This window comes from Gastrolobium bilobum, unplaced genomic scaffold (assembly GCF_033153095.1).
Source record: "Gastrolobium bilobum isolate Gb01-03AN ecotype WA unplaced genomic scaffold, APGP_CSIRO_Gbil_v1 utg6668, whole genome shotgun sequence".
Lineage (NCBI taxonomy): Eukaryota > Viridiplantae > Streptophyta > Magnoliopsida > Fabales > Fabaceae > Gastrolobium > Gastrolobium bilobum.
Window position 1 is genome coordinate 244,433 of NW_026898778.1, and position 27,495 is coordinate 271,927.

General features: G+C 34.9%; 2 protein-coding genes across 3 annotated transcripts; both read right to left on the bottom strand.

The window, feature by feature from the left end:
- Positions 1-202: 202 nt before the first annotated feature.
- LOC133284083 (ethylene-responsive transcription factor ERF039-like) lies at positions 203-1,061 on the bottom strand. Its single transcript, XM_061481059.1, has one exon. It carries the CDS (start codon positions 1,029-1,031, stop codon positions 285-287), a length of 747 nt encoding a protein of 248 aa, XP_061337043.1. The 5' UTR covers positions 1,032-1,061; the 3' UTR covers positions 203-284.
- A 17,388-nt stretch (positions 1,062-18,449) lies between these two features.
- On the bottom strand, positions 18,450-27,050 carry LOC133284062 (peroxisomal acyl-coenzyme A oxidase 1-like). 2 transcript variants are annotated; one of them, XM_061481024.1, is made up of 14 exons: positions 26,818-27,050; positions 26,127-26,235; positions 25,965-26,026; positions 25,640-25,849; positions 25,325-25,412; positions 25,083-25,245; positions 23,870-24,068; positions 22,693-22,890; positions 21,832-21,963; positions 21,226-21,346; positions 19,791-19,901; positions 19,468-19,537; positions 19,078-19,261; positions 18,450-18,990 (listed from the first exon to the last, which is right to left on the bottom strand). In XM_061481024.1, the coding sequence occupies exons 1-14, from the start codon at positions 26,914-26,916 to the stop codon at positions 18,781-18,783; spliced, it is 1,956 nt and encodes a 651-aa protein (XP_061337008.1). In that variant the 5' UTR covers positions 26,917-27,050; the 3' UTR covers positions 18,450-18,780. The 2 variants fall into 2 exon arrangements, with proteins under 2 accessions (XP_061337008.1, XP_061337007.1); XM_061481023.1 differs by having other exon boundaries at positions 26,779-27,050.
- Positions 27,051-27,495: the final 445 nt, after the last annotated feature.

Sequence of the window (27,495 nt, forward strand, 5' to 3'; positions counted from 1 at the left end):
TAATATTTACATAAAATTCTTGCATAACAAACTCACCATTTGTAGTGGATATAGTGAAAGAGCGAAGTGATGCAACTTATTTAGTAAACTTTGATTATTTGTCCATGGACACTCGATTGGCACCCCATGACCCATGTCATGCTGCAATGGACCATGGTAGATGCTATAAGGCTTTAAGGACCTAGTAGCAGCTAGAGTAGCCAAAAGTGAAAGGAACATAAAGAAAAAGAGAAAAAGAAACAGAGAGAGAGCACAATCATAGACTGTACACTAAGTAAGGTAACTTAATATGACTCCCAAAGAAAAGGCTCTTCAAGCCGGAAACATGAGTCTATATGTTCGGCTCCGGCTATAAGCCAAGCCGAAGAGTAATGAAACTCATCAGCACTATGATTCAACTCGAGTGAAAGATCAGGAAGGTCAAAGAATGTGTCATCCTCACCCTTCAACGATGAACTGGATGATCCTTGGGTGTGACTCGAGAAGGAAACGGCTTGGATCAGCTCGGATTCGGCTTCATGGCTTCGATGGTGGTAGTTTATGGCAGCGGCTTTAGCGGCAGCGGCTTGGATGTCCTTAGGGGATGTAGTGGTTGGGCGTGGGAGCTCGGCTGCTAGTTCGGGGAAATTGAGGTAAGCCGAGCTACCTTTGATAGTGAGAGCCGCCACGTCATGCGCTCGAGCCGCCATCTCAGGGGTGGGAAAAGTGCCAAGCCAAATTCTTGATTTCTTCCTTGGCTCTCTGATTTCGGATACCCATTTGCCCCAATGACGCATACGTACTCCTCTATATGTTGGGTGCTTCCCATCAATGCCTCTCTTCTTCTTCTTCTTTTTCTTCTCGTTGTTGTTTCCATCACTACCTAATTCTTCGCCTTGATGAGTTTTCTTGTGGGTGGTATTAGTGGCTTCTTCTGTGGAGGAGGAAGAGGAAGAGGAAAAGGAAGAAGAGGAGGCGGTGGAGGCAATAATGGTGAAAGAGGAGGAGGAGGTTGGTTGAACTTCACTGTCTGTAAGGACAACTTCTTCCATGTCCAATGGCGGTTGGAAGGAGGGGAGAAATTATTGTGATGGAATGAATTGAAAATTGGGGTGTGTAGTTTGAAAGAGTGGTGGGTTGAGATTGGAAGTACTTATAATTCTTTCACATATTAAATGTATGGGTCCAAGTTAAAAAGAGAAACAGTTGCATTGTTTGCACCTAGATTTATATTCTTCGAGCTAATATGATTGGTTTAATCGCGAGGAATTTGCGTAATTTGTATTATGTTACGTCATCAATCCAAAATATATATATTTATATTCTTCTCCCTCTTCTCTCTTTCTTTCTGTTTTACATTTTGATTCTTAAATGTAAATTCTTTACCATTTTTGGCTCGGGTCAATTTAGATGTGTATAAAAATAATAAGGTTTATAATTAATTTTAATCATTTATTTCATTTACATCTAATAGTTAGATGCAACAATTATTAATTAATAGTCAACATTTTCTTAAATTAATCAATGATAGATGTTAATGTTTCCATCCAAATTTGTGACTATGCCCTATGTAGCACCGATATGACACGCGACACATGACACGACACGACACTCCCACACGTCAATCTTAAAAAATTATGAATTTCGACACGTTGAGACACGTTTTAATATTAAATAATATTTTAATTTATATAGTGTATATTTCATTTAATATTTAATAATTTAACAAAAAAATGAAACTGAATTAATAATACCCATCAACACGTTATAAAGATGGAAGCTTTAATAAAAAAACTAAGAACTGGGATAAGAAAGAGATATAATATCATATAGAGAGATCAAATCATATTAGAGAGATCAGAGAGAAGAAGATACAATAAGAGCGTGATAGGAATTGACAACAATGATGCTGAAATGATCTCTTATCTACTTAAGGAAAAAAAAGACAAAAAAATAAAATTGATATGATCAGGTGGAAGCTTTATTAATATATTTTAATTTTTAAAAAAATTAATTTTATTTAAAAAAAATTACGAAAATGCCATTTGACCGTGTCAGACACGGTCAAATTCGCGTGTCGGAATGGTCAACGTGTCGGAAAAAGTTGACCGCGTGTCCGACACCGTGTCGGAGCGTGTCGGAGCGTGTCAGACATGACTCCTTGTTTTTACAAGTGTCCGTGCTTCCTTGACTATGCCCCTCCCCATTACAAAAAAAAAAAAAAAATGTTTACATCCAAATAAATTAGCTTAGTAAAATCTCCATAAGAAAAGCATTAAATTTAGTTTTATGTAGTTACCTCAAATCCAGTATTTGTATAACATTTGTAAGTTCCATATTAGCCGTTTTTTGTTTTTAGCCCTTTTTATTTTATGCAAATTAAAGCTACTTTTTTTTTTTTTAGTGATTTTCATTTATTTCTTGGCGTTACGTGATTTCATACTCATTGAACAACCTGATTAATCTTGGGCAATTTTAATCCCTCACAGGTGGCTCTTAGATCGTAAGTGGTATCGCATCATCATAACATAATTGATCATTACGGGAGAGATTAGGTGTCAACTTGTCCGTATCGATGTGTTTAGCCTTAGCCACAAATCAAAGTGGGGGGAAAAGGTCATTTTATATTCGATTTCACGTTTAGTTTTGAATCACAAATGAGGATATCTTTACCACGTATAAACGTAGGTAGGCCCATATAAAATTGCTTTTTCTTATCTGCAACACAGACTAAAATGTCATTTTTTACCAAGTTTTTTATCTAAGTGTCACGCGAACAATGTTATTTACCAATATGTCACGTGGGCATGTTCGTTGGGCACTATAACGAACTCCGTTTGCTGACGTGTCACGTTTCTAATGGATAACAAGTACCAAGTTAAAAAAAAATAGTACCAAGTTCGCTACATTGGGTAGCGAACTTGGTGTCCACTTAAAACGCGACACGTCAGCACTGAGTTCACTACAGTGCCCAGCGAACTTGCCCATGTGGCATATTGGAAAATAACACTATTCGTGTGTCATTTAGGTAAAAAACTTGGTGAACAGTGACATTTTGGTCACTCTTCCGTCTTATCTTAGTTGTTGATAGACGAAAATTAATAGTTGTCACTTATAATATAATTATTAATTAATTAATTAATATAACTTTCTAAACTATAACCGTTGAATTGACGGAAATCAAGGGCTAAGATGAGGAGTAAGACTTATAAGTCTTATTCTGGAGTCAAATGATCTCTCTCGTGTATATATATATGGGAAAAATATTTCTCAAGCAGCTTGAGATAAGTTTATCTCCGGCCACTCCAACACTACGTCGTTTTATTTATTTATTTCTTTATATCAATTGATTCACCTTTGAATGATTATTATTCCCATTTTTTCTCTCTTTCTTTATTACCATTAATCCATCTTTGTACGATTATGATTTAGTATTCTCTCTCTTCGCATGATCCATCTTCCTTTATTTTTATATATATATATATATATATATATATATATATATATATATATATATATATATATATCCCAAAATCATAGCCTTAGTGTCGATAATTGGGTAGAATACTTTTTCATATAAATAAAAGAGTCGCGTTATTCTTATAATTTAAAAGTGCATTATTCTTATAACCTAAAAATTTAACAGTTTCTTATAATTTATTTTTTCATCTTGATTTTCGTCAATTCAACAGTTATAATTTATTAAAAATTAAAAATTAATAATAAATGTGACCCGATAAATCATAATTATTTGATTAACGGAAATCAACGATAAAAAATAGATTGTAAACTTTTTAGGTTGTAAGAATACGCTCTTCTAAATAAAATTAAGATTTAATATTTTTCATATGGTAGAAGATAATTTTATTTTTTATGTGCACATAAAAGAATGTGAAACTCATATATAATGTGAAAAAAAGAAAAAGAAAAAAAATGACTTTATAGACTTAAATATATATATTTATATGTTATCAAAAAAAAAAAATATATATATATTTATTAACACGTGAAATAGTAATGGTAAAACTAATGAATTATGTGGCATAGACGTCATTTCTCGAGGCCGGTATTCATCAGTCTTCACAATCGACATAATTGAATTTCATATCTTCGACTATGCTGATCTGTTAGAACATTCTTTTCTTTATTGATGCCTTTTAATATTATTAACGTTAACTGTGTTGGTGTGTCAAAATAAGTGTAACTGGCAAGTATAATATTACCCAATTTGCCAAAATAAAAAATTTAACTAAAATTTTTTATGAGGTAAGAGACCCCTATTAAATCTCAATAACTCTAAATATATTGTTTTTTGGACCGGCTTCACAGCCCAAAGATATAGGTTGACCCTTATGGTGCGATTGAGAGTCAGTATTAAGAGAAAAAAAAGAAAAAGAATATTTTGCTTATGTCTTTCTCTTGTATGTAAGTTTTAAAAAATGGGAGAAGAAATTAAGAAAGTTTTGTAAAACCTTTTGAATACTTTCTCACTCTTGAAATCAGAATTCCTTCAATTTGGAGGATTTGAGAAGGAAATAGGGATTTTTTTTGTTTTCAATTGCATTATCTTGAGATAAGTGATTTACTTATATATATATATATATATGTGTGTGCGATTTTTAATTTATTTTAATAATTTTAATTTAGTTCTAATGTGAAATAGACAATTTTAGAGAGAGAAAAAAATACTTTTTAGACAGAGAAAATAATATTTTAGAGGAAAAATTATTTTCTAAATGTGAAAATTACATAAATAATTTTTTTAGAAATTTTAAATTTAATTTAATTTTTAAAATATAAATATTATATTATTTTTTTAAGAAAGGATAAAATTATAAAAATATCTTATTAACTCTTCATTTTTCGCCCATATTATATGTTTAACTCTCACTCCTATTTTTCCCCCTCATTTTCCTCTTAGAAAATCCTTCATTTTCCTTCCTTTCTTTCCCCTCACTCCCTTTTTTTTTTCCTTTCTTCTCTTTCTCTCCAAACTCTCAAACACACCCTTAGAGACTCACTTAAGGGAACATTCCCCTATCTTCCTATAGTAAAAATCATTGACCTCATTGTAGAAAATCTCTCACTCTCCTGTATAGCTCATTACAAATATGTAGTGGTGCGCTAGCTCATTATAACAATGAGAAATTGTGCAAACGGTTATAACTTCTTTATCTCTCTCTTGTCATTAGACATTAGATAATATTTTCAACCTATATATACACCTCTTAACCCATTAAAGAAGCATCTTGCATTCATTATTTTTTATGAGTTGTTATTCTGCCAAATATGGAGCCACTATGTCCTCACACATTCCCTTTTTCAGCCATACTTTAGAATAATCACAAGGTGACTCATCTAAGGGTTTTGGTCGGAGAGATTTCCTTTCATTTGTAACTTTTTAAATTTTTTCTCACCTTGATTTTTGTTTTCTTTTAATTTTTTAGTGAAAGGTAGATGTTCTGTTCTTGAGATAGAAATGTTCAATCATAGATTGGTATATTTATATAGGATCTAGATGCCCTCTCTCGGGTACCTATAGGGGAGGTACCTTAGAGAATAGCGAATCACTAAACACTATAATATTAACGGTATAGCCAAAGGGTGGGGTTTATGCACAATGATAGCCAATAGAAAGAGGATTTAGAGTGTGTTGACTTGGCTGGTTTAACGTTTTATTTATAGATAGGTTACCTGGCAAGAGTGGATTTTTGGGCCTCTTAGAAATATTGAGGGTTCAGTTCTTGATCCATTGCTATCGCACTAGGATTAATATAATTAAGAAATATTTTCTTAATTTTTTTCTTAGGTTCTAGCACTTATTGAGCCTTCTAGAACATGGTCCTTTAGATCAAGTCCATAACAGTTGCCTCCCAGCTCGGCAGTCTGGGTGTCCGAGCTGTAATAGTTGTCGTGATCGTGGTGAAGGACTTGTCTTCTTTTTTCGACAATTTTCCCTCAGCTGGGTAGTCTAGGTTGAGAACCTTCTTGGCCGACTTAATTAGGTTGGCGATTGCGGTTATTGTGTCTCTGATTGTGTTCAAGATCAAACTTGCAAGTTTCACTACCAGTCATGTCTCGATTCATTTTGACTGCTTTAATTTAGGACTCACAAAGTGAGTCTAGATTCGTCTTCCAAGTCTGCAGTGCTGGCTTCTCATGTTGGTCGAACTTTTCTAGTTGAGGTCCTTAATAGAAGTGGAGGGGCTTGAACTCCTTGTCGGAGTTTTATCCCAACCTTTCTAAGTTATGATGTTTTAGCTAGAATTCATATAATCCTATTGAGACGTGTTCTGGATTATATCCTTTAGGCACTCCATAGTTCACATTAAAAGACTTTCTTTTTGTGCTTCATTATCGAAATTTTACCTCGGCATTTGAATTTTAATACCAGGTTTCATGAGTCGGGTACTAAATATGCTACTCTAGTATTTCTCCCTCAACCTTTTTGGCTGAGATCCTGTGTAGGACTGACTGATATTTCTTTAGATCACCTTGCTCGAGATCTAATGCTTGCATTTCCAGGTTCTGTTGCTTTTGGTTTTTTGTCCTTTGTTCTTTCTAGCATTTATGACTTAGTCGGTTTTCCTGATTTAGGTTGTCGGGGTCATGTTGGGCTGAAATCTTTTGCCTTTCTTTATGACTTTAGTTGTGTTCTATGTCAGTGATGGTGAGATCATGTTTACTCTAGTGGACTGCTGCCGTGTTTGGATGCTTTGAGAGTATCCTCTAGCCCAAGTGGTTGGGGCAATCCATCTGCCTAGTGCTTCGGCCATATTCGAGTTCGTACTGAGCAATTCAATTTTTTCATTAAATGAAATTACCCTTTCCTTGTATGGCATAATTTAAGGTTGCACTCAGTTGTCGATTGTCTTTGTCAGGTCACCGGATTCTATTATGACATCTCCTCACTTAGACTTTTCCGACCGAGGTACTAGCTCGAACTGGTTGATCTTGCTTTTTGATCGCTTTGTCGAGATCTCAACTTATGAAGGTTTTTGCCTTTCCTCATTCTATTTTGATGGTTGCGGTCCAATGCTTGCCCCTAGTATGGAAGTTCGGGTTGTTGGGCAGTAGTTTTTTATACTCTGGTTATGCCTGGATCTTTTTTGTTTGAAGACTTCATCTGGTCGTGCCAACGCCTGATTGGGGTTCTTGAGTCGTCCAGTGTGCCCTTACTTGACGGTTGGCTTCTTATTTGTGTGGGAATATCTAAGTTCGTGGCTTGGATTCAATCCCATATGTCGAGTTGGTTGTAGCTTGACTTGACCTTCTTGGTCGATGTCTAGATCTAGAGTAGCAGGTTCTTTTGTAGACCATCTTGTTCGTGCTTCTGCGCTGCCCTATTTGGTCCTTTTGGCAACGAACTTTAGTTGCTGATGTGGCACATTTCTGGTACCTAGTTTGCTACTGGCAGTAGCGAACTATGTGTTCCAAAATATTAGTCTATTCTGAGCATTTTTTGTACACTTGGCAGGCAATGAGAAGTTCGCTATTGGATACAGCGAACTACATGCAACGGTAAAAAAAAATAGCCATGGGGCCACGTGTCTGATATGGACAAATTCGCTACCCTGTGTAGCGATCTAAATCCAACAATTTTTACCTATTTCTTCATTTTTGTTGTACTTAATTACCAAACTCGCAGTTTTCATATTATTCATAGAATCATTTTTTAACTTTTGGATTTTCCCTACATGACTTCTGAGGTGTTGAACGGTTGATGACGAAATATATGAGGTATGTACAACAATAAAGCTTATATGTACTATCGCATTCACATTCAATGATGCCCACATCAGACAGGGTAGGTGACTGTTCACTAGAATGAGATAGTAAAATTAAAATATAAGGGCATAAAAATCTAGGTGAAACTGATTATAATTAAACGATAAATACTGTATATATAAAGCAAAGTATGTGTAATTATGTATAAATAATATTTATTTTACGAGAATTATAACTACACATAGATTTTGGTTTATAAATGAATGAATTAAAAATTTAATTGCAATAGTTTTCACTTATTTTAAATTTAATATTAAGATATTTTGTTTTTCAAATTAATTCTCACAGTTATAAATGTTTCAAAATAATTAACATTGCAATTTTTTTGTTATAATATTATTAATTTAATATTTTAAAATAAAAAATAAAGATGAATCCCTATCTATGTTCCTTTTGTCAGGACTTTGGGATGAGGGCTTCGACGTCGGATGTCCCTTTTAGTGATTGCATAAGCTAACACCATCTCTTCTACGTTCAAATACTTGTCCGACCTTCTTCTGAAATTTTCCAGGATGTCCCTTTTAGTGATTGCATAAGCTAACACCATCTCTTCTACGTTCAAATACTTGTCCGACCTTCTTCTGAAGTTTTCCAGATGATTAGTTCGATTCTTGTATATTGATTTGGCCAGAGGGGATTCCCTATCTAGCTCGACAATGATCAAATGCAGGTGCACAGGTGCACGTTCTCTGTCAAGTTTCGTACCTTGAGAGAGGCCTATATGAAACAAATCAAATAATTGCACAATGTTTCTCCTTCCTTTTGCCAGACTGCACCCAAAGAATATACTGTCATAGGGTGTGCCTTGCTTATGGCAAAATTAAGCCGAAATGTCTGTGCAAAATCCTCAAATGAATCAATCGAATTCCTAGGTAGTCTGGTGAACTAGGTCATGGCCGACCCCTGTTAGGGTGGGCAGAAAAATTCGAGCAACAATGGGTCTGTTTATCCCTTTCACGAACATCTCGATTTTGAAAGCCTCCAAGTGAGCCTCCGAGTCCTGAGTGCTGTTTTATTTCGGCGCGTCGGACGTCTTGTGCCCCAACAGGAATGCTAAGTTCATGACCTTATCAGAAATTGGGCTATTGTTTTTCACTCCCCCAACCTTTATTTATAGTCCTTACCTTATTGGATTTGAGCCTTAACTACCTTCAGATTGTTATCAAAGCTGACTTAGTCATTTAGATAGGGATCTTATCCCTTGATCTTCTAGGAATCAGATTGTTGAGATATGATCATGGTATCTTGGTCAAATAGACATATTTGTACAAGTTTGTAAGCTTTAAAAATTAAATATCTATATCTATTCAAATTGAAATGTAAATTTCTTAACCAAATGACAAAATAATACATCAAATAAATTTGACGACTTCTATAATTTAGGTGAATTTTCATTCAATCGTACACGTGTTTCACAAATCATAATCCTCTCAAATTCAAACCCCAAAATTTCAGTTAAACTCTCCACTTGTTATACTTTACATATTTACTATCCATCGTCTATAAGATCATAACAAGCAAACTCAAGATTTTTTTATTTATTTTTTATAAATTTGAATCATTGAAGATGTACGTGGTTATTAAAAAGAAGATTTTTTGGATACCAAAAAAAAAAGTTGTTTTTTTTCTTTTTCTTATTTTTTTAAACCTTCAGGTTTAACATCTAAATAATATTGACGTGATATGTCTTCATATAAGATCTGCGAGCGTGTTAATGAAAAACCTGAATCCAGTTCATCAATTCTTTTAGGTATAAAATGACCCTTATTAAGCCTGACGCTTATTATATAATAATTATTTTTTTAGTACAAATATAATACTCTTTTAAAACAGAAAAAAGAATACCGTAATTTGAATATCTCTCACAAAAAATGAGTTTTGATAAGAATCATTTTTTTTTTGGGCTGATTACGTGATATTTTCTCTACATTAATAGTTTAGTACAATTTTAAGTTGGAGTAACTTTAACCCAAGAGTCTTTATCGGAATAAGATGAAGGTTGTACCTGTGAAACACCCCGACGCTCAAGTTAAATTTTGTGTAAGCATGTTTATTCTTACAGTGGAGAGATGATTAACTTGAGAGATGCCTTTTTTCATGATGAAAGCAAATCATCTCTCTTCATTGGTTCTTGTGGATGTCTTTGAGATAAGTTTTGCAGAGGTGTCTTAGCAGTGAAGTTTATTGAGATGCAGTAGTAACTATTGCAACCTTTGTTGACTGAAGTCTTTGCTTAATGGTGAGCCTCATATTAATATTCCAGATTAAGTTTAATTTACGATATATAAAAAAATAAACTAAAAGCTATTTTGTATCATCCGTTGTAAGATACCATCTGAATTTATGAACACACAACTGATATCTCGTAAGCTCGAGAATACTGAGATTCATACAAGTTTGAAAGCTTAAAAAGTAAAGTATCTATATCTCTTCGAATTGAAATGTAAATTTCCCAAAAAAAAGAGAGAGTCAATTTCCTATAGTAACAAAAGGACAAAATGATACATCAAATAAATGTGACTTCTCAAAATTTGGGTGGATTTTCATTCAATTAAGCAAAAAAATTTAAGGTAAGCTCTCCACTGTGATTATCCTTTGGCTCTCTACCACCCACCCACCATCTAAGATCATAAAATGCAAATAACTCAAAAGGTATATATTTTTTCAAATTTTTTTTTTTTTGAATCGTCGAAGACGTACCATGTATTAGTATAAGTGTTTTAGAGATAATTTGAGTAATTGGATGAAACTATATATTTTGACATTTTCATTAATAATATTAACTAGAGCATTATTTTATTTATTCTATATTAATTGTTTCTCTCTAAAACCCTGAGTAGGGTTGTGCCAGCCCAATAGAGACTAACTAAGCTCCCTACACACCTAGCTACCTGCGGCCACTCCTTCCCTCTCCCTTGCTTATTCTTGCGCCCAAAATACACCAAAATCATTTGGATGTTTTCTTCCAACCTTATTTGGCCTAGCAAGCTCTTAAGCGAGGATGATTCACAGAGAAATGTTTTCTCATACCATTCAACCGATAATGTGGACTTACATGGGAGGATGTTGTCTTCTTCAATACTTACGAATGATTCAACATTGGAAGGTTATCAAAAGCAAAAAAGTATAACCCATGAGTTATTGGTTTAGTGACGTTCCAGGTAGATATCAGGATTTGACCTACATAAAGGATAGGGAGTTTGATTCTGGAGAGTTGCAATTTTTGGAGAGAGTGAAGAGGCTAAAACCCGAAAGTGGAGCCTACTAGGGCTTCAAATATTGATATTAAAATAGAGCATGATGCATGTAAAAGTTTGACATCTTTCCAATAAAAATAAGAAATTTTTTATTTATACATCATGCTCTATATATTTTATGTGACAAATATTGCATCTTTTAACTTGCACCTTATTATTAAAGAAAAGTCCCCCCTCCCTTTTTTTAAATTTTTTTTAAGAGATAAGATATTATGCCTACTTTTTTTTATGTCTACTTTACTTATTCCTTCTCAATACCATTGGATCACAATCTTAACATGAGAGAGAAAAGATGAAAGTTAGTTGAGATTCTAATTTAACTGTTAAAGAAGAATAGGCATGAAAAAATATAGACATAATATCCTATCCAAAATTTTAAACCTAAAGATTTTAAATGTAAAAATATTGACTTGACATGTTTTCTTATAAGACCTACGTGGTTTAAAAACCCTGAATCCAGTTCCTTAGGCTTCCACTTTTTATCAAGGTTTAATGTTTCTCATGTTATAGAAGATAAAATTATCTTCTACATATATAAAAATATGTGGGGTCCATATGGGCCCATGTGAAGAGAAAAAAAAAAAGAACTCACATATTTTTATGGGTGTGTAGAATATAACATAAGAAACATTATACCTTTTTATCAATTCTTATGTGGGATTAATGTTTATCATATTGTAAGATATAATTTTATTTCATATACAAATATAAAAATGTGTGGAGCCCATGTGAAAAGAAGAGAGAGAGAAAGAAAATATGAGCTCTATATCTTTTTATGCGTATGTGGAAAATAAAATTATCTCCTATAATAAAAGCAACATTATTCCCTTTCTTATATGGGAAAAGTGTTTATCCTTTTAAATGACACAACTTATATCATGACACAACTTATATCCTTTCACTCGCACAAAGAGATGGGACTCACACCTTTATTTTTTTTGTCAACTCTCTCTCCTCCTTTATCTATCTTTTTCTCTCTCTTAAAATAACACAACTTTACATCCTTTAAAATGACACACACTTTACCCTTCTTATATAGGTATAAAACGATCCTTGAAATAGTTGATTTGATTAAAACTGATATGACACCTAATTGTTGGTCGAACCAGTCCTACAAGAGAACATCTTCAGTGCTATCGTCGTGCTGAGCACTGGGTATGAGAATAGTTCAAAATGAAATTACAAACTATGTATTTTGAGGAATACATAGTTATAATATTAAAGTTGTTGTGGGTCCATGAAAGGCTCATACTTTAGAAAGCCCAATAAAGGGTAATATAAAAGGAAAGTCAGGCAAATAAGGAAGAGAATCCTTTATGACAATTCTATCCTGACAGCGGTACAATTGGACTTGAGCCCACTAAAGGTCCAAAACTTTGCTACTCATAAGTAAACTCTATAAATAAAAGGTAAAACCTACATATATGCATCTAATCTCTCTCTTACTGTTATGTTATTATGGTGAACACACACCACCCTAGTGGTAAATGCACTTTTTATCAGTGCACAGTGATCCATGACCTTAAAGATATCTCCTTTATAGATACTTTAGAGAAAGCACCAGATCCAAACGTAACTCACTAGTATTTGATTAGACACTTTTGTCACTCAAACATAACAAAATTATTTTTTTTCTCTTTTCAATAAACATGTCACCACATGTGTTATATTTCGGTTAGTTGGATGTAGGTATTACGATATTAGATTTTTGAGTAAATACTATTTTCGGTCCTCAAGAAATTTTACGATGCTCGCTTTAGTCCTTAGCAAATAAAAAGGCTATTCGTGGTCCCTAAAAAATTCAAAGTGGACCCATTTTAGTCCTTTTGAGGGATTAATATGGATCTTTTTTGAATTTGTGAGGGGCGGCTATTTCAACTAAATGAGTCCATTTTGAATTTTTTAGGGACCATGAATAACCTTTTTATTTGCTAGGGACTAAAGCGGGAATCATGAAATTTGCTGAGGACCAAAAAAAGTATTTACTCTAGATTTTTTCCTCCTTCAGGTTACTTTGAGTTTTTAAAATATGTTCCACATTCGTGACAAAATATAAAAGGACATAAATTTTGCTTGCTCATCCTTCTTGTACGTATTATGATGTTCTGGTAGCTGGCTGTAAATTGATGCTCAATAATTGGGAGTTTTTTGATCAAATAAAAGCAAAATTTTAAACAAAACATCAAAATAATTCAAAACCAAAATGATATATCAAATTAATGCATTTAAATGCGCATGTGGGGATGCGCGTTGTAACACCCCGTGTATACCCGGAATATTAACATTACATCGTATTAAGCGGTGCTTAATTAAAAATGCGGAATATTCTTTTTCTTTTCAATTATGATGTCATTATCAATTACCAACTTGATTACTTAATCAATTTCATAAAATAACGCCTGTATGTAAATTGCACTAAGACATCTACTGAAATACCTCAATATATAGATAAAGTGTGTATCTAAATCACGGTATTACATCAAGTAATCCGGACAATATCCTGATACATTATTACAACTCCAAAAGACTCAAGACATAAAAATACTATGTGTCATGGACAATCCCCATGCTCACCAAATAGACATAGTAACAACAATCTCAACATAAAACTCCAAAATCATAACTGAAGCTATAAGCATATAAACAGCGTGCAAATCCAGCATCCAATCATGGTAGCATAAAATAACAGCACTCTAACTCAGCTCCGGCCTCCTGCCGCCTGAGGTCTCAAAATTACCTGACCTTGAAATAAGCATTCCCCAAACGTGGGGTGAGATCTCTAAACTAGAAATCTCAGTAAGACAAGGGGTCCTCAAGGATCTTCCACCCCAAGCTCACTTACATGTGCAATATAAGTTCAAAAAGCATTTATATCATTATCAGTTCCAAAACTATGTAGTGCAACAAATATCTATGGCATGTGTGTAATCACTATCTACTGGCCAGAGAAATGTAGGAATACGTCTATTCCCTACATGTAGTACAAGGAACACCGCTTGCACCTCACCCACAGCCTCACCCTATTGTATGTTCTACATACTTAGGCTTACCGTATAGGTGGAACACCTCCATACATATCAACAAGGCACTAACATATAATAGCTCAACAGCATTTCCAAAACATCAAAAGCATGTAACACATCATGCATATACCATATCCCCATGGGACATGGTGGAACCACAACATGGCTAAACCGAGGACACGAAAGCTTACCTCTAAGCTAGCTATCCAATGCCACAAGCTCAAAGTCCAATCACAGCAGATCACAATCTGATATGGACCAAACATAAATCAATAACATGTACCACATGCATACAAATTAAAGACAACACCTTTTCATTACGTTTTCAAGTCTTAAAGCTTCTGACAAAGCCACAAGCCCTAAATCCCATGATTCTGGCTTAATCCATTAAATACAGAAGTTCAACTTCATCAAACTAGGATCCACAAACCCCCAATAGCCTACTGTACACACAGCACAGCTGCTGTTCTGCGAAATCCCAGAATATCCGGATATCTCACTGTCCATATCCGGATATGCAATATCCGGATATACAGATTCACATATCCGGATATCCAATATCGGGATATCCCAAAACCACGTATCCGGATATCCAATATCCGGATATCAGTTCGAAAAATATCCGGATATCTCACGACAGAATGCAGTTTCTGCATTTTCGTGGAGATATCCCTTAAAGGTTCTCTTTTTACCGATTTTAAACACCTAATCATGCATTTCTAGATGTGTTAAGCCTCACCCAACAACAAGTTATCATCTTTTAACCTTAACATGCATCAAGCTACCATTTTTAAGCCTTAAAACTCAAGTTAAAGGTTGATATACATACCAAAGCTCAAAAACAGCAGAGGGAGATGCTCTTGCAGCTCACAATCAGACTCAAGCTACTGTCACAAGAGGATGCACGAAAATGAACACAAGATGACTCTTTTACTCAACAAGAAGACACCTTGAAGCATTAAAATACCCACAAAAGGTCACACCCCTCAAGAACAGCAAACACAGTTCTTCAAACTCCCTCACACAGGTTCTCTAACTCAGAAACACCACCCCAATGTAGTCCCAAGGCCAACCCTCACCCTCACCAAGTGTTTAAATGGAAGAACAAGCATCAAAGGTGAATGCTTGCTCAAGAAATGGTGAAGAAGGCAAGGAAAGAGTGTTTTCTGGTCAGCCTCCAAGTTACTCACGTAGAGAAATCTGATCCTAGGGTTTTGTGCCCATAATGGGAGTATTTATAGCCCAAACACACTTAAACACACAATATTAACTTTAATTGCTACGCTTAGCATTTTAATCCCAAAATTTGGATTCTGAAACTACATAATTTTCTAAGAATTATCATATTTTTCTTATATTTTTCTGAGCACCTTTCCGGTACGCGCTTTTCAAAGCCAGTACCGGTTTCTAGCACCAGTTCTCATTATTTGGACTTGAAACTCGTTTTACAAGTCCTACTTGTTATTCTAGTAATTATCATGCACTTACTTTAATTTTCCGGGATACTTTTTCGGTACACATTTATACCGACTAGCAGAACCGGTATCTGCACTTTTCTTCCGAAAAGCGACTTTCAGCATTCTTAATCACTTATTATGATTATTAAGCCTCATAAATAATTTTTAGGGTCAATTATGGAATCATTTCTTATTTTTGCATAATTAATTAATTAAATACTTTAATTAACGGTGCGGGTTCTTACACGCGTTTAAGAATGTGGGGATGCGCGTTTAAGTCGCATATAGGATAGGGACGTGTTTAAACATTTGATAAATTGATGCTTGCCAAATGGCACGAACAAAATTTGCCACGTGGCTAACATTCATTGAAAAAAGTCATCCAACTCATATGCTAACTAGTTACACATGGTATTGGTGCACGGTTAGTGTGGCATGACTGAATAAATTTTAGCCACGATCGTATCATATCAAAACGAATGTGGTTAATTTGTCTATATATCTAAACTCGCTCATAACCCATGTGGGACATGAAAAATGTATTAGTTTGGTAAATTATTTTGATTTTGAATTATTTTAATGTTTGAAAATTTGCTTTTTGTATGATAAGAAAACTCAACAATTGGTGGCCAGAGCTATTAATAATGTACCACCTTATCAAAAGTTCAAGTCTGACGCGGCCCCGGCTCAGCCTTTATTTTATTATTTTATTTTATTGAGAATCTGCTCAACATGTAATTCACGTACGTGTCCATGGCTTGTGGACAAGGACGAAGGTACCAGCAATAAAAGAGTGGTTATAACTTATAAGAGTGTTATTAAATTCGGATGGGGCATCGATCCGGTCAAGACACTAGATTACTGAGTCACTGGTCGGATCGGTGGGTCACTGGTCGAACTGATTGACTAGGATATATATATATGTGTGTGTGTGTGTGTGTGTGTGTGTGTGTGTGTGTGTGTGATGAGCATTTGTTGATGGACGGACTGGATCACATCTTGGGCTTTGGAAGAGATGGTGCTGATCAATTCACTTGAGTTTGGAGGAATAGAAAACACAAATTCGGGTGATGCTTTTTGATTGGCCAAAAATCCTTGCTTTCAATGGCTTTTTGTACTTTCCTCTCTTTTTTACTCTCTCTCTCTCTAAACTTCCACAACCAGGAGCGCTACACTCACTATTTCCATGGAATGCTGAATCTGGAGCATACCCATTTGGCAACCACTTGATATACATGGAAAAACATCAGATTATTGTGTTTTGGGGCAAAACCCTTACAAGGGAGGCAATGTAAGCAAAGCTTACAACTTTCTGTAAGGTCCTGTGATGGTGACTGCCATTACTAAAGACACATTGAGCTCGCCAAGGCAACACTTCTTCTTCTCATCGATTCCCATCTCTTCTTCTTGACCGGCGACCCCTCTTCCTAAGGCGGTGAAGCTTGTAACTTCTACATAAAGCTTGTCGGTGGGGAAGATCTTTCTGCTTCTTTTTCATTTTGGTCACCCAGACCCGAGAAAAAACTCGGCAGGTCAACGAGATCCGTAACAAATCGAGCGGGTCGTACGGGTCTTTACAGGCTAAATGCATATCCAGTCTGAATGGTGACTCCAACCGGTCACCGGAACCCGGGTTGACCCGGCCGGGTCGGTCTGGGTTTAATAACGCTGACTTATAGGGAAATCATACTCTTATATTGCATGAGATTGATCTTTCATATTATTCTCATTTTAAAAAATGTGCCTCTTTTTTTTCTAAAAATTGGTGGGGCCTACTTTATTTGTCTCTTAACATGAGTGAACTTTTCTCATACTACATGAGAGAAGTAATACCCTAACTTATAACTCAAAGTCCCCATAAGATTAATGTACTATGTACCAGATCTTTTAAAAAAGTTTATAGTGAGGATGTCGTTGGTGGCCAATATGTAATTTTTCTAAAAATTTCAAAGAGATTTGAGGTTCTAACCCTAATAAGATACTGATGTCTAATTTCATCTGAATGTTTACCGACAAAAACATTATATTCTTTTAAATGGGTTGAGTTAAGTTTAGAATATATTTGGATTCAACTTACTTTTCAAATAAGTGAGTCGGCGGAGCTTTTTTATTCAACTCAACTCGCTTACGTGTAATTTATGTAAGGTTAAATTTATGGGTTTGATATATTTTAAAAAAAGGTAATATTTTTTTATGTTACATAAGAAAAGTATTATCTCTTATACTCATATTTTTTAAATGGATTCCACAATTTTTTTTTCTCACCTTCAATTTTTTCTTTCTCTTATTGCTTGAATAGGAGATAATATTTTTCTTATCTAACATAAGAAAAGTATTACACTTTAAGGGTTAGATTTTTCTCATGTTGCATGAGACAATTTATCTCATGTAACACACAAAAAAGTGAGTGGGACCCACTAAGAAGGAGAGAGAAAAAGAAAAAAAGTGAATTTCATGCACTTTTGTGTGATGCATGAGACAAACTATCTCATGCAACATGATAAACACATTTCCCTTATCATTATTAGCAAATGACAGCAAATAAAATTTAGTTTTGTTCTCTAGAATGTAGTTTTTCTTCGGCTTCTCGTCTTCGCAAGTAAAATTGCAATAATTAGATAATAGCGGTCACGCTCTATTTAAACATTTGCTATTATCATTTTATCGATTAGTCAGTTATTGCGCAACACTTCAGTTGATTCCAAAGATTGAGAATCTTCAGAGTTCACTAAACCAACTGATATAGAATATATGTAAATTTATGCAAGTATGTAGCTTCTGGAACTTTTTTTCTTTCGGGTTGGAACGGGAATGAGGGAAGGGAAAGAAGGGAACACAATATACTTGAAAAATAAATCCTGCACTCCTGCTTAGGATGTTATATATATATATATATATATATATATAGTTTATCAAAGATAAAATGATAAAGATCAACTCTTACATATATAATGAAAAGAAAATAGACGGCAAACAGGCCAATCTATTCCGCCAAATTAGTAGGCCTTTTGCTTATGTCCCATTCTGAAGCCGAGGCAAACCATGCAATGGAAATTAAATTGACATTAGCCCCAATTATCAATAATGTAATGTATGATGTTGCAAATGCACCAAATGGCAAGCTCTTCTCATGAGTAGCCACCATGGAAATAAAATTTCTTGTGAATTTCTACTTGTATATAACATTTTTATTCTTCCTTCCCTACAACTTCAATACCGACTTCAAATTGAAAGTACACATAACTCCGGAATCAACAGTCCAGTTATAAAATTATTTTAGAGTCTAGCATTCCGAAGTTGTTGCTTCAGCATTGGTCGAACGTACTCTTGAAAGCCATCTGGCACAACTGAATCATTCAATGGATCCTTCCATGCCTCCTCGTACAGCTTTGGATACACATTCCCATCATAGCGGCCAAGAACCGAACCAAGGTAGTGATCAGTGTAGTTAAACGAATCAACAAGCGCAATTGCATTAGGACGAACCTAACCAAACATATAATCAATCAGCTTCGTATAATAAAAACCTATACACCAGAAGGTACCAATGAGTTGCAATCGCTTAGGACAAACCTGTGAATACAAGGACCTCAGCTGCTCATTGGCAAGTGAACCCTGTTTGGGAGTGATGCAGCCAGTTGAAAGAAAATCTCCCAAATGCTTATGAAGAATAAACAAAGCATAAATGCTACAAAGAAGTTCTAATTGCTGTTTTACTCCCTTTCCAGGTATATCTTGCTGCAACTTCTCAATAAATCTGAAAGGCATTAGGTTGGTCAACTTAAATGTAGAATATCCATGCAAAAACTAGCATCAAGTATTGAAATCTTAAACTAACAATTGATTTGCATATTTTTTTTGGGCTCCTTTCACTACAAGGCTTTTCACTTAAAGGACAATTCGTCACACTACAGATAAACGACAGACATAATGTGGGACAAGTGAAATTGGGAAGAAGCTTACTTGGAAACAACAATTAACTGGCAATGAGCAACAGCTGCTTCAACTAGATCAGCTGATAGTTCTTGGAAACCTGCCACCAAAAAAACCACTAGCATTTAAAATGATCATATCTGATCATGTTGTATTAATTACAATATACACATATGTACTTAAAAGATTTTTATATCTCTATCTTCTATGACACAGGTTGAATCAGTCAAGGAAAACCACTCCCCGGTCAACTGGGGTCCTGCAGTCTCCCCCACCAATCACCAAGAAAAGAAATCAACCACAAGAGATACGACGATATAGCTTGTGAATTAAAGCAAGGTTGAATCATTTACCCTCTTCAGGATTGGTAAAGTTGGTAAGATTTTTAGCACAGGCAACAGACTTCTTAGCAGCCCTGGCTTCAAATGCTCCCAGCACTACATTAGGCTTCAACCAATCCTCCGCTGCAAGCAATAAAAATAACTGTACAATTAAAGATTCTAAGGACAATTTGATTAGGGATAAAATTAAGTCTAGACAGTGAATACACGGTCTCAATATATGTTAGTGTTAATACAGATATAAAATCCTAAATTAGTTCCAAAGATTTCTCCTAATTGATTCTACCATATATAATGATATGCTACCATAAATAAAGGGCAAAGGGCTAAACCCGGTACACACGTTTCCCAAACTTGCGAAGGTAGAGGTAAGAGTCGATTACATGCAGTCTTATCATATATATCACGGTACACGACCATAAATATTTAAGATATTTTAACACTCCCTCTCAAGCTTGTGTGTATATATCACATGCATGAAGCTTGTCATGTATATAGTTGACCCAAGATTGGGCCCTAGTGAAAATGTCTGCAAGTTGTTCAGTAGAGTTTACCAATGCTGTTGCGATCTCTCCAAACTGAATATTCTCCACAAGGACCACAACAAAGTGGCAATCAATCTTAGTGTGCTTAGTTCTTTCATGAAAGACACAATTGTAAGATATATGTATTGCTACATATGAGTCTCATTGGTTGTGATTCACACAAGCTCAATTCATTGAGCAACTATTTAACCAGACGAGTACACAGGTTATAGTTCCCATTGTTTAATACTTAGCTTTTCTTGTGAAGGTAATTTTGTACGAGTCTGTAGAAGAATGCTGCTGGAAAAGTAGCTCATACTCCCTCAAGTTGGCAAAGGTGTTCGGGTGCAGTGGGCTTCGAGACAGATGGCGACAAAACTTGAGGGTTTGGATGGTTAAGATTGAGTGCTTTTGTTCCCAAGGCTTTGAAGACCAGATTTAAGTTTTCGTGGTCATCAGAAAAACTTGCTAGAAAGAGTTGCTGCAAGGAAGACAGCCAGTATTGACGCATGGAGAAGAAAGATTTGCAGCTGAGCACCAGGTGCAGCAGATTCAGGCTTTTGTTGTGAAAGACAGGCCAAAACCTGCTCTAATACCAAGTTAAGAATTCTAAGAAAAATCTGACTAGGGATAAAATTGTGTCTAGACTATCCAGATAGTCTCTATATATATTAGTGTTTGTATTAATTACAATGATTCAATCCTAATTATACAGATATACAATCCTAAATTAGTTCCTAATTGATTCTATCCTATATACAGGATATGCACTACAAATATCTAAGATATTCTAACCAATATACAGGCATAGTTAATAATATTATCTCAAACTGTATTAGATTTGGGATATCAACAGATTGATATGGTTAGAATTAGCATATTCTCAACCAAATCCAATTTCATAATACACTTATACATTATACCTTTCTGAACATCAGAACGATATTGCATCAGCTGTTCAACTCGGCCAATATAAGTTGTTGTACCAACAGGCTTTTTTCCAGAGCCCAACTGCGAAAGAGTCTTCATGAGATACCTTGCCACCTACAAGGGATTTTCTAGAAGTTGTCAAACAACTCAAGATCATTCTTAGTTGATAATATCCAATAAACCTCACAAATCAGACTGTACCAAGATGAATGAAGCACAGAAGCATAGAAGGAGCACGTGAGAAGACTTGTACAAAGTATGAAGACACAGCCGCATGAGAGTAGATAAGAATAACTAGTGATTGATTATTTTAGTTATTTCTATCCTTTTAGGACTTTCTTACCATCCTAAATACTACAGACTTGATAGCCCCGAAATCTTAAACTGAAAAAAATCGTATAACTTATTGTTTTTATGGAATCCAATATAAAAAAATACAAAGGTTTTACTCCAAAAATGCAGATGTTACAACAATGTATTAGAACGCATTGAAAACTAGCAATACTGCAGGCAAGTCCTATTTACAAATAAGGAAGAGGTTCAAAGTGTATAAACTAATAATACACATGCTATGAGCTATAATTAACATTTAAAAAAACCTGTAAAAGCAGCACAATGTTGTCTCCTTCATACGTGCAGGTAGGAACATAGACTGCAAATAATTCAGGGAGACCACTGCTACAAAGGTAACCATGGCCACCACATAGTTTTCGGCATTCTTCAATTCCATCCTGGAAATTGAAGTGAATTTAACTTAATTTGAACTTCAAAGAATTCAAAGATGTTACAAAGTGAACGTCGTGGATGAGGACACTATAAAATGATAATAACAGAACAACAATAACTTCAGAGACACTTGGAACATTTAAATGAGGAGAATATTATTGATCCAGTCAGTCATCCAACAAACAAATATGATGTATAATTGAGTGAACAAAATACCTTAACCACAACATGCAATGCAATGCACCTGGCTTTTGAAATTTCACTTTAAATTGACAATGAGTGAGATGCAGAATTAATATGCATGAAGAATCACGGTCATAAATGTGCACACAATTCATTTAAAAGTTTTATCCCTGATAATCACACCCAACAACACCTATATACCATCAACATATTTCAAACAACAAAATAAAATGCAAGAAAAAAAGTTAGACAAAAGTCATAAATCTGATGAAGCATAAGTTACCCTAAATAATGAGGTTTAACATGTAAAGAGGAGTAACGGAAGGAGGCATTAAAAAGATCATAAATCAGGGAAGGTGTTCTGTCAGTGTTGTTTGTGAGAAATTCGATAAAGGACTACATAACATCATATAAGGCAAGAAAAATTCCCTCAAATGAACAAAAGTAAAACCATATTTTACTTCTATATAAGGCTGCTAAATAATCAATTAAATTTGGTAACTAAAATCAAATGGTAGAGTAATGAACATTAGTCATCAGTAATCACATACAGCAGTTGCTGAAGTAGTCAAGGACTTCAACCCTGCAGTGCATGCATGAGCCTCCGGCAATGTTGAAAAATCATTGGCTTGCAATCTTTTCATCACATCCGTATAAAGCCATTTCAACCACTCACCAACAAATCTGAAAGCATAAGCAGAGGCCAGCAAAGGGAAGAGCCTAGCTTGCTGTGTTTTATAATCAATCACCTAGACAAAAACAGATAGAAGCAAGTGAGACGCACACATTACAGAATAGATAAATGAGATATAGGTTGAAAATTACAGCAAAAACACAGACATTACCAACCCACCACCTCATTGCTTTTTAAACTTTTATAAAGACAACACTGTAAATAAGGGTGTAAATAGACTAGACGGCCAATCAAGGGCCGTAACCTAATACGGGTCAGGCTTGGCCTATTATATCTAGTAAAATAGAACAGGCTCAAGCCAAAAAAAAATCCTATTAGAAAGCAGGCCACAGGCTTTCTTTTACAAGTCTTACCCTATAAGACTACAAGTTAGCATATATCATATTATTTATTTTAAATAGTTTTGAATAACAAAGTAATATTATTTTTATTATTTTTTTAATTCTTGAATGTTTAATAAACTTGGATAGGCTATCAGGCTTAGGCCAGAACTTTTATTTTTTAAATATAGGTCAGACCAAACTTATAATTTGGCCTACACCAAGTTAACAAGCCAGGCCAGACTTAAAATACTTTACATAAGTCTGACCTATTTAAACCGAACCTCAATCCAACCTATTTACACCCCTAGTTGCAAACCCAAACACCCAATTCTTATTTTGATTGGTCAATAGACATAAATACACATTTCAATATCATACGTTTCATGTCCAAGATGAGTAGGAAACCCATCAACCTTCCCATTAGAAATTAAATAAAACAGTCTATGTTAGCTGAATGTGTGACTTCTGTGAATCTAGACAGTCAAGTCATGATTAAAATTTTCATACTAAATCAGCAGCAACTTCAGATCAAAGCAAACTGGCTGATTTTTGAATTGTATGCTGTAAGTTTTGGGTTCAGCCCCCTTTTTATTGCATTCTATAAATTCATTTTTATTAGAAAAAAGTTTAAAAAAATCCCGTAGCATATCTTGATAAAATAAGACTGCTCCAGCAGCAATTATGCATCAACAAAGGGCTTTCACAGCCTACCTGTGTTTCAAGACCTCCATTATTCGACCCAAACTGTCTTCGAACAGCACTATATCTTGTAGCTATGCAAACTGCTCGCGACAAAGCAATTGATGCATCAGATACAATTGTTTGTCTCACATATACCATAGTACCATAAACTAACTGTCGAGGAACACTGGATTGTACATATTTTCCTTCCCTTGTAACCTGTGAAACCCTGGTAGATTAAAAAAAGCATAGTCATCCCCTGAATCTATTGACATAAACTGATAAGCACACTATGCAATTTAAAATGAGTTAAAAAAGTCAGGTTACTATATGCTTATCATATCACAAATCATCCCTTTAAAATTTGATATTTATCTCAATTTTCAGATAAAATACCTTCACCAATCTACCTTCCAACAGTGGATTCACTGAAGAAGATGACTAAAATCTGTTATTGTTGTTGTAAGTATTATTATTTTGTGGATGGTGAATGGAGGGGCTAGACATTCATTGCAAATAATGTAGGAATTAAATACCACAAAAACACCAACTATGATTATATTTTTTAGGTTACTCCGGGAAACAAATCCAGTGGAGACTTGATGGTGTCTGTGGCTCGGATGATTAGAGAACATGGCCACAAACCACGATGTCAAGGTTCTAATCCCTTCTCACCCACAACTGGTTTAAAAGGGAAGGACACTTCCCTCAAGGGGTATGAAAATTGTGATAAGGCTAGCGAACCCAAAGCTATGGAACTTGGGTATGGTTATGTGGTCAAAATGGAATGGTAATAACAAACAAATCATTCGGATTAATTGATAATATTAATTGATCATTTGTTAAAGATTCCTATCAAGTGAAAGGTTTCAATAACTTCCGAAGTCATGTTGAGTAGACCTTGTTGTTGCAATAATTCTAAATTCATGAGTTGTAGGGAGTGACTTATGTCACCACAAACAGAGACTAAAGCAAGTGTTGGGTTCAAAAAAGGTGTTAAAAGATTATAAATTGACTTATTATACTCCTGACTATGAAACAAAAGATACTAATATGTTTCCAGCATTTCGTGTAACACCTCAACCCTTGTTCTACTTGAAGAAGCAAGCGCCATACTAACTGGCGAATTGTCTATTGGTACATGGACAACTGTGCGGCCCGATGGGCTTACCAATCTTGATCATTGCAAGGGATTTGCCCTTCGTGAAGGATGAGAGGTATAAACAGGTAAAGCAAAACTAACCTCATTAACATTTGATTCCTTGGAATTCGTACATGATCAAACCTTAGAACCCCATTATCCATGGTGTTATAAGCTCCATTTCCAAATTTCATTCCAATATCACCAACAGTTACTCCGGGAAGAGGTAAGTGATCATCCAAGCTCCGCAGCTGGACAATAAAACCTTCAAATTGGACATATTGTTAATTAATTTAAGTCTGAACCTAACAGACAAAATATGGGTGATTAAAATTCGTATTTACCATGAACTCCATGATCTTGACCATCAGTAATTAGGCGGCCATAAACAACAGCATGCGTTGACACTTTACCCAATCCACCAGGCCACCACTGTTTAAATCAGCATCAAAAGAGTGATAATAATATCCAAAGGTATCGTGTTTTCTAAATACCAAAGAAGTATACACACTAAATATCAAAAAAGGGTACAAGCTGCTTTTCCCTGATTGTGCTTATTTATGAACATAGAAACAGCTTACAATTTTAGAATCTTTAATCATGTAAATGCATTGTAAAAGACCAATAGCCTCTCAAAAGCTATCTCCCATTTTACTTACTTTGCTAGAAGTCAATGTGGGGCTATGAATTATAAACTCGTCTGTTTTGGGATCAAATGTTGCAGTTGTTTCTAGCCCTTGAACATTAGATCCATGGCCAAGTTCAGTTTGGGCATAGCAACCGATTATTTGCATCTTAGAAGCCAAAGGCAACCACTTTTGCTGCTGTTCATCGGTGCCTTGTCCTTTGATAGCAGGAACAAACATTCCCTGCAAAAGAATTTCTGGACTAGATCTATCTCACGAGAAATTTCATCCATATATATCTTTGTAGACAAGTACGATATTAAAAATAATGCCACCAGGACAAGAAATTGAATTGTACCCAATGAAGATCAGTAAAAGCAGGTTCATCCACAAAGGATCTAAGCTTAGAAGCTTCCTCTTCTGTATGATAAATATTCATGTAAAACAGTTAAAGAGAATCTCCCATTGAAGAAAGTAACAAAACCCCAAATGCAAACTACACAAAGAATAGAAGACTAACCATTAAGACGGAGCTCCATAATCCTTTTCCATGCATAAGCTGTTTTCCTCAAAGTGTTCTTAAATAACTCCTTCCTACCGAGCATCGCTCTATTATCCTTTATGAATACCTAGAGATGACAGACAACCAATCAAGGTCTCAGGCACTTAAAGAAGTCAAAACCATCATTCATCACCAAACTCCCATAAAAGAAAAAAGATCAGGAAGCCAGGAATAAGTACCAGGCAACCTTATAACAATCCATTTCTTATACTCAGACAATTTCGAGCAATACTAATTTCACAAATTTTTTACTCAATCTCTTCACAATTAACAACTATTATTTCCTGCACGGTTTTTTTTTTTTTTTAAAGTATATGAAATTATTACTTCTCCCATGAATAAATTTGCTCAACATTGAAAAGCTAATTTAATCCATAAAAAATCTGCATTTCCTAATATTACACCGTACCAAATCATCACACCAGGAGCAAGGAGCAACACATAATTTAACACACAAGAACCAAAAATAATTTAAAAAAAGAAATGCAATAGCAATAAGAATTGTTGATATATTTCTGTTACTGTTCCAAAATCTGCAGACACGTTAAGCTCAATCATTTAAAAAATGTAACAGGACGAACGGAATTGAAGATTGAAGTAGGAATCGAACCGGATCGCTGGCAACCAGGCGAGCCATCCTATCGGAGACTTCAAAAGCGTGACGAGAACCAGCCCACACGATCTTCATCTCGTCAACATCGAACTGCGCTTTGTTCCTCTCGAATGACAAGTGATCAACGCCTTCCATTTTCTCTCTCAGCGATGCGAAACCCTAACAATTTGTTCACTGCTGAGACTAAACTCTATTCAGCTAGCTATTCGGTTCGAAGAATGAAGAATGAGTAGTTACAATATTTGCTAATTGTTCTGCTTTTTCTCTGCCCCAACTACCAAGTGTAATGACCCCAGTAATTAACGCCTATTCCTCATTTTATATTGCATTTTTTTAATTCCTTTCCTTTTTTTGGAAAAGAAAATATATAAATATATTATTGAGATATTGTTAAAGCTTGATAGGTTCAAGACTTCAGGCACTACTTCCGAAGCACGAGTTTTCTTTTTGTTCGGCAGAACTTTGCAGTCCCAGACACGAGTTTTCTAATTTTATTTCACGTTAGAAATCGAAATCGCCTTAATTTGGGATAAGAAGTTTTGGTATTTTAATTGTCGAAGTGTCACGGTTGAAGAATTTTTTATTAAAATGTCAATGTTTTATTATAAGTTTAATTTGCACGAACATGGATTTTTTTGTTTTTAACATAGGGTCCTTTATCCTTGCGACACTGGCAAAATAAGAAACTAATAATTTCCAAAAATTGTGACAAAT

What these genes read in the sequence shown, in the direction of transcription:
- LOC133284083 (XM_061481059.1), bottom strand. Translation starts at nt 1,031, where the DNA reads ATGGAAGAAGTTGTCCTTACAGACAGTGAAGTTCAACCAACCTCCTCC.
- LOC133284062 (XM_061481023.1), bottom strand. Translation starts at nt 26,916, where the DNA reads ATGGAAGGCGTTGATCACTTGTCATTCGAGAGGAACAAAGCGCAGTTC. An exon ending in ACATTGTGCTGCTTTTACAG is followed by an intron (nt 21,347 to 21,831) that starts GTTTTTTTAAAT and finishes AATCCCTTGTAG; the next exon opens with GTGGCAAGGTATCTCATGAA. An exon ending in CAGTTAATTGTTGTTTCCAA is followed by an intron (nt 19,262 to 19,467) that starts GTAAGCTTCTTC and finishes AATGCCTTTCAG; the next exon opens with ATTTATTGAGAAGTTGCAGC.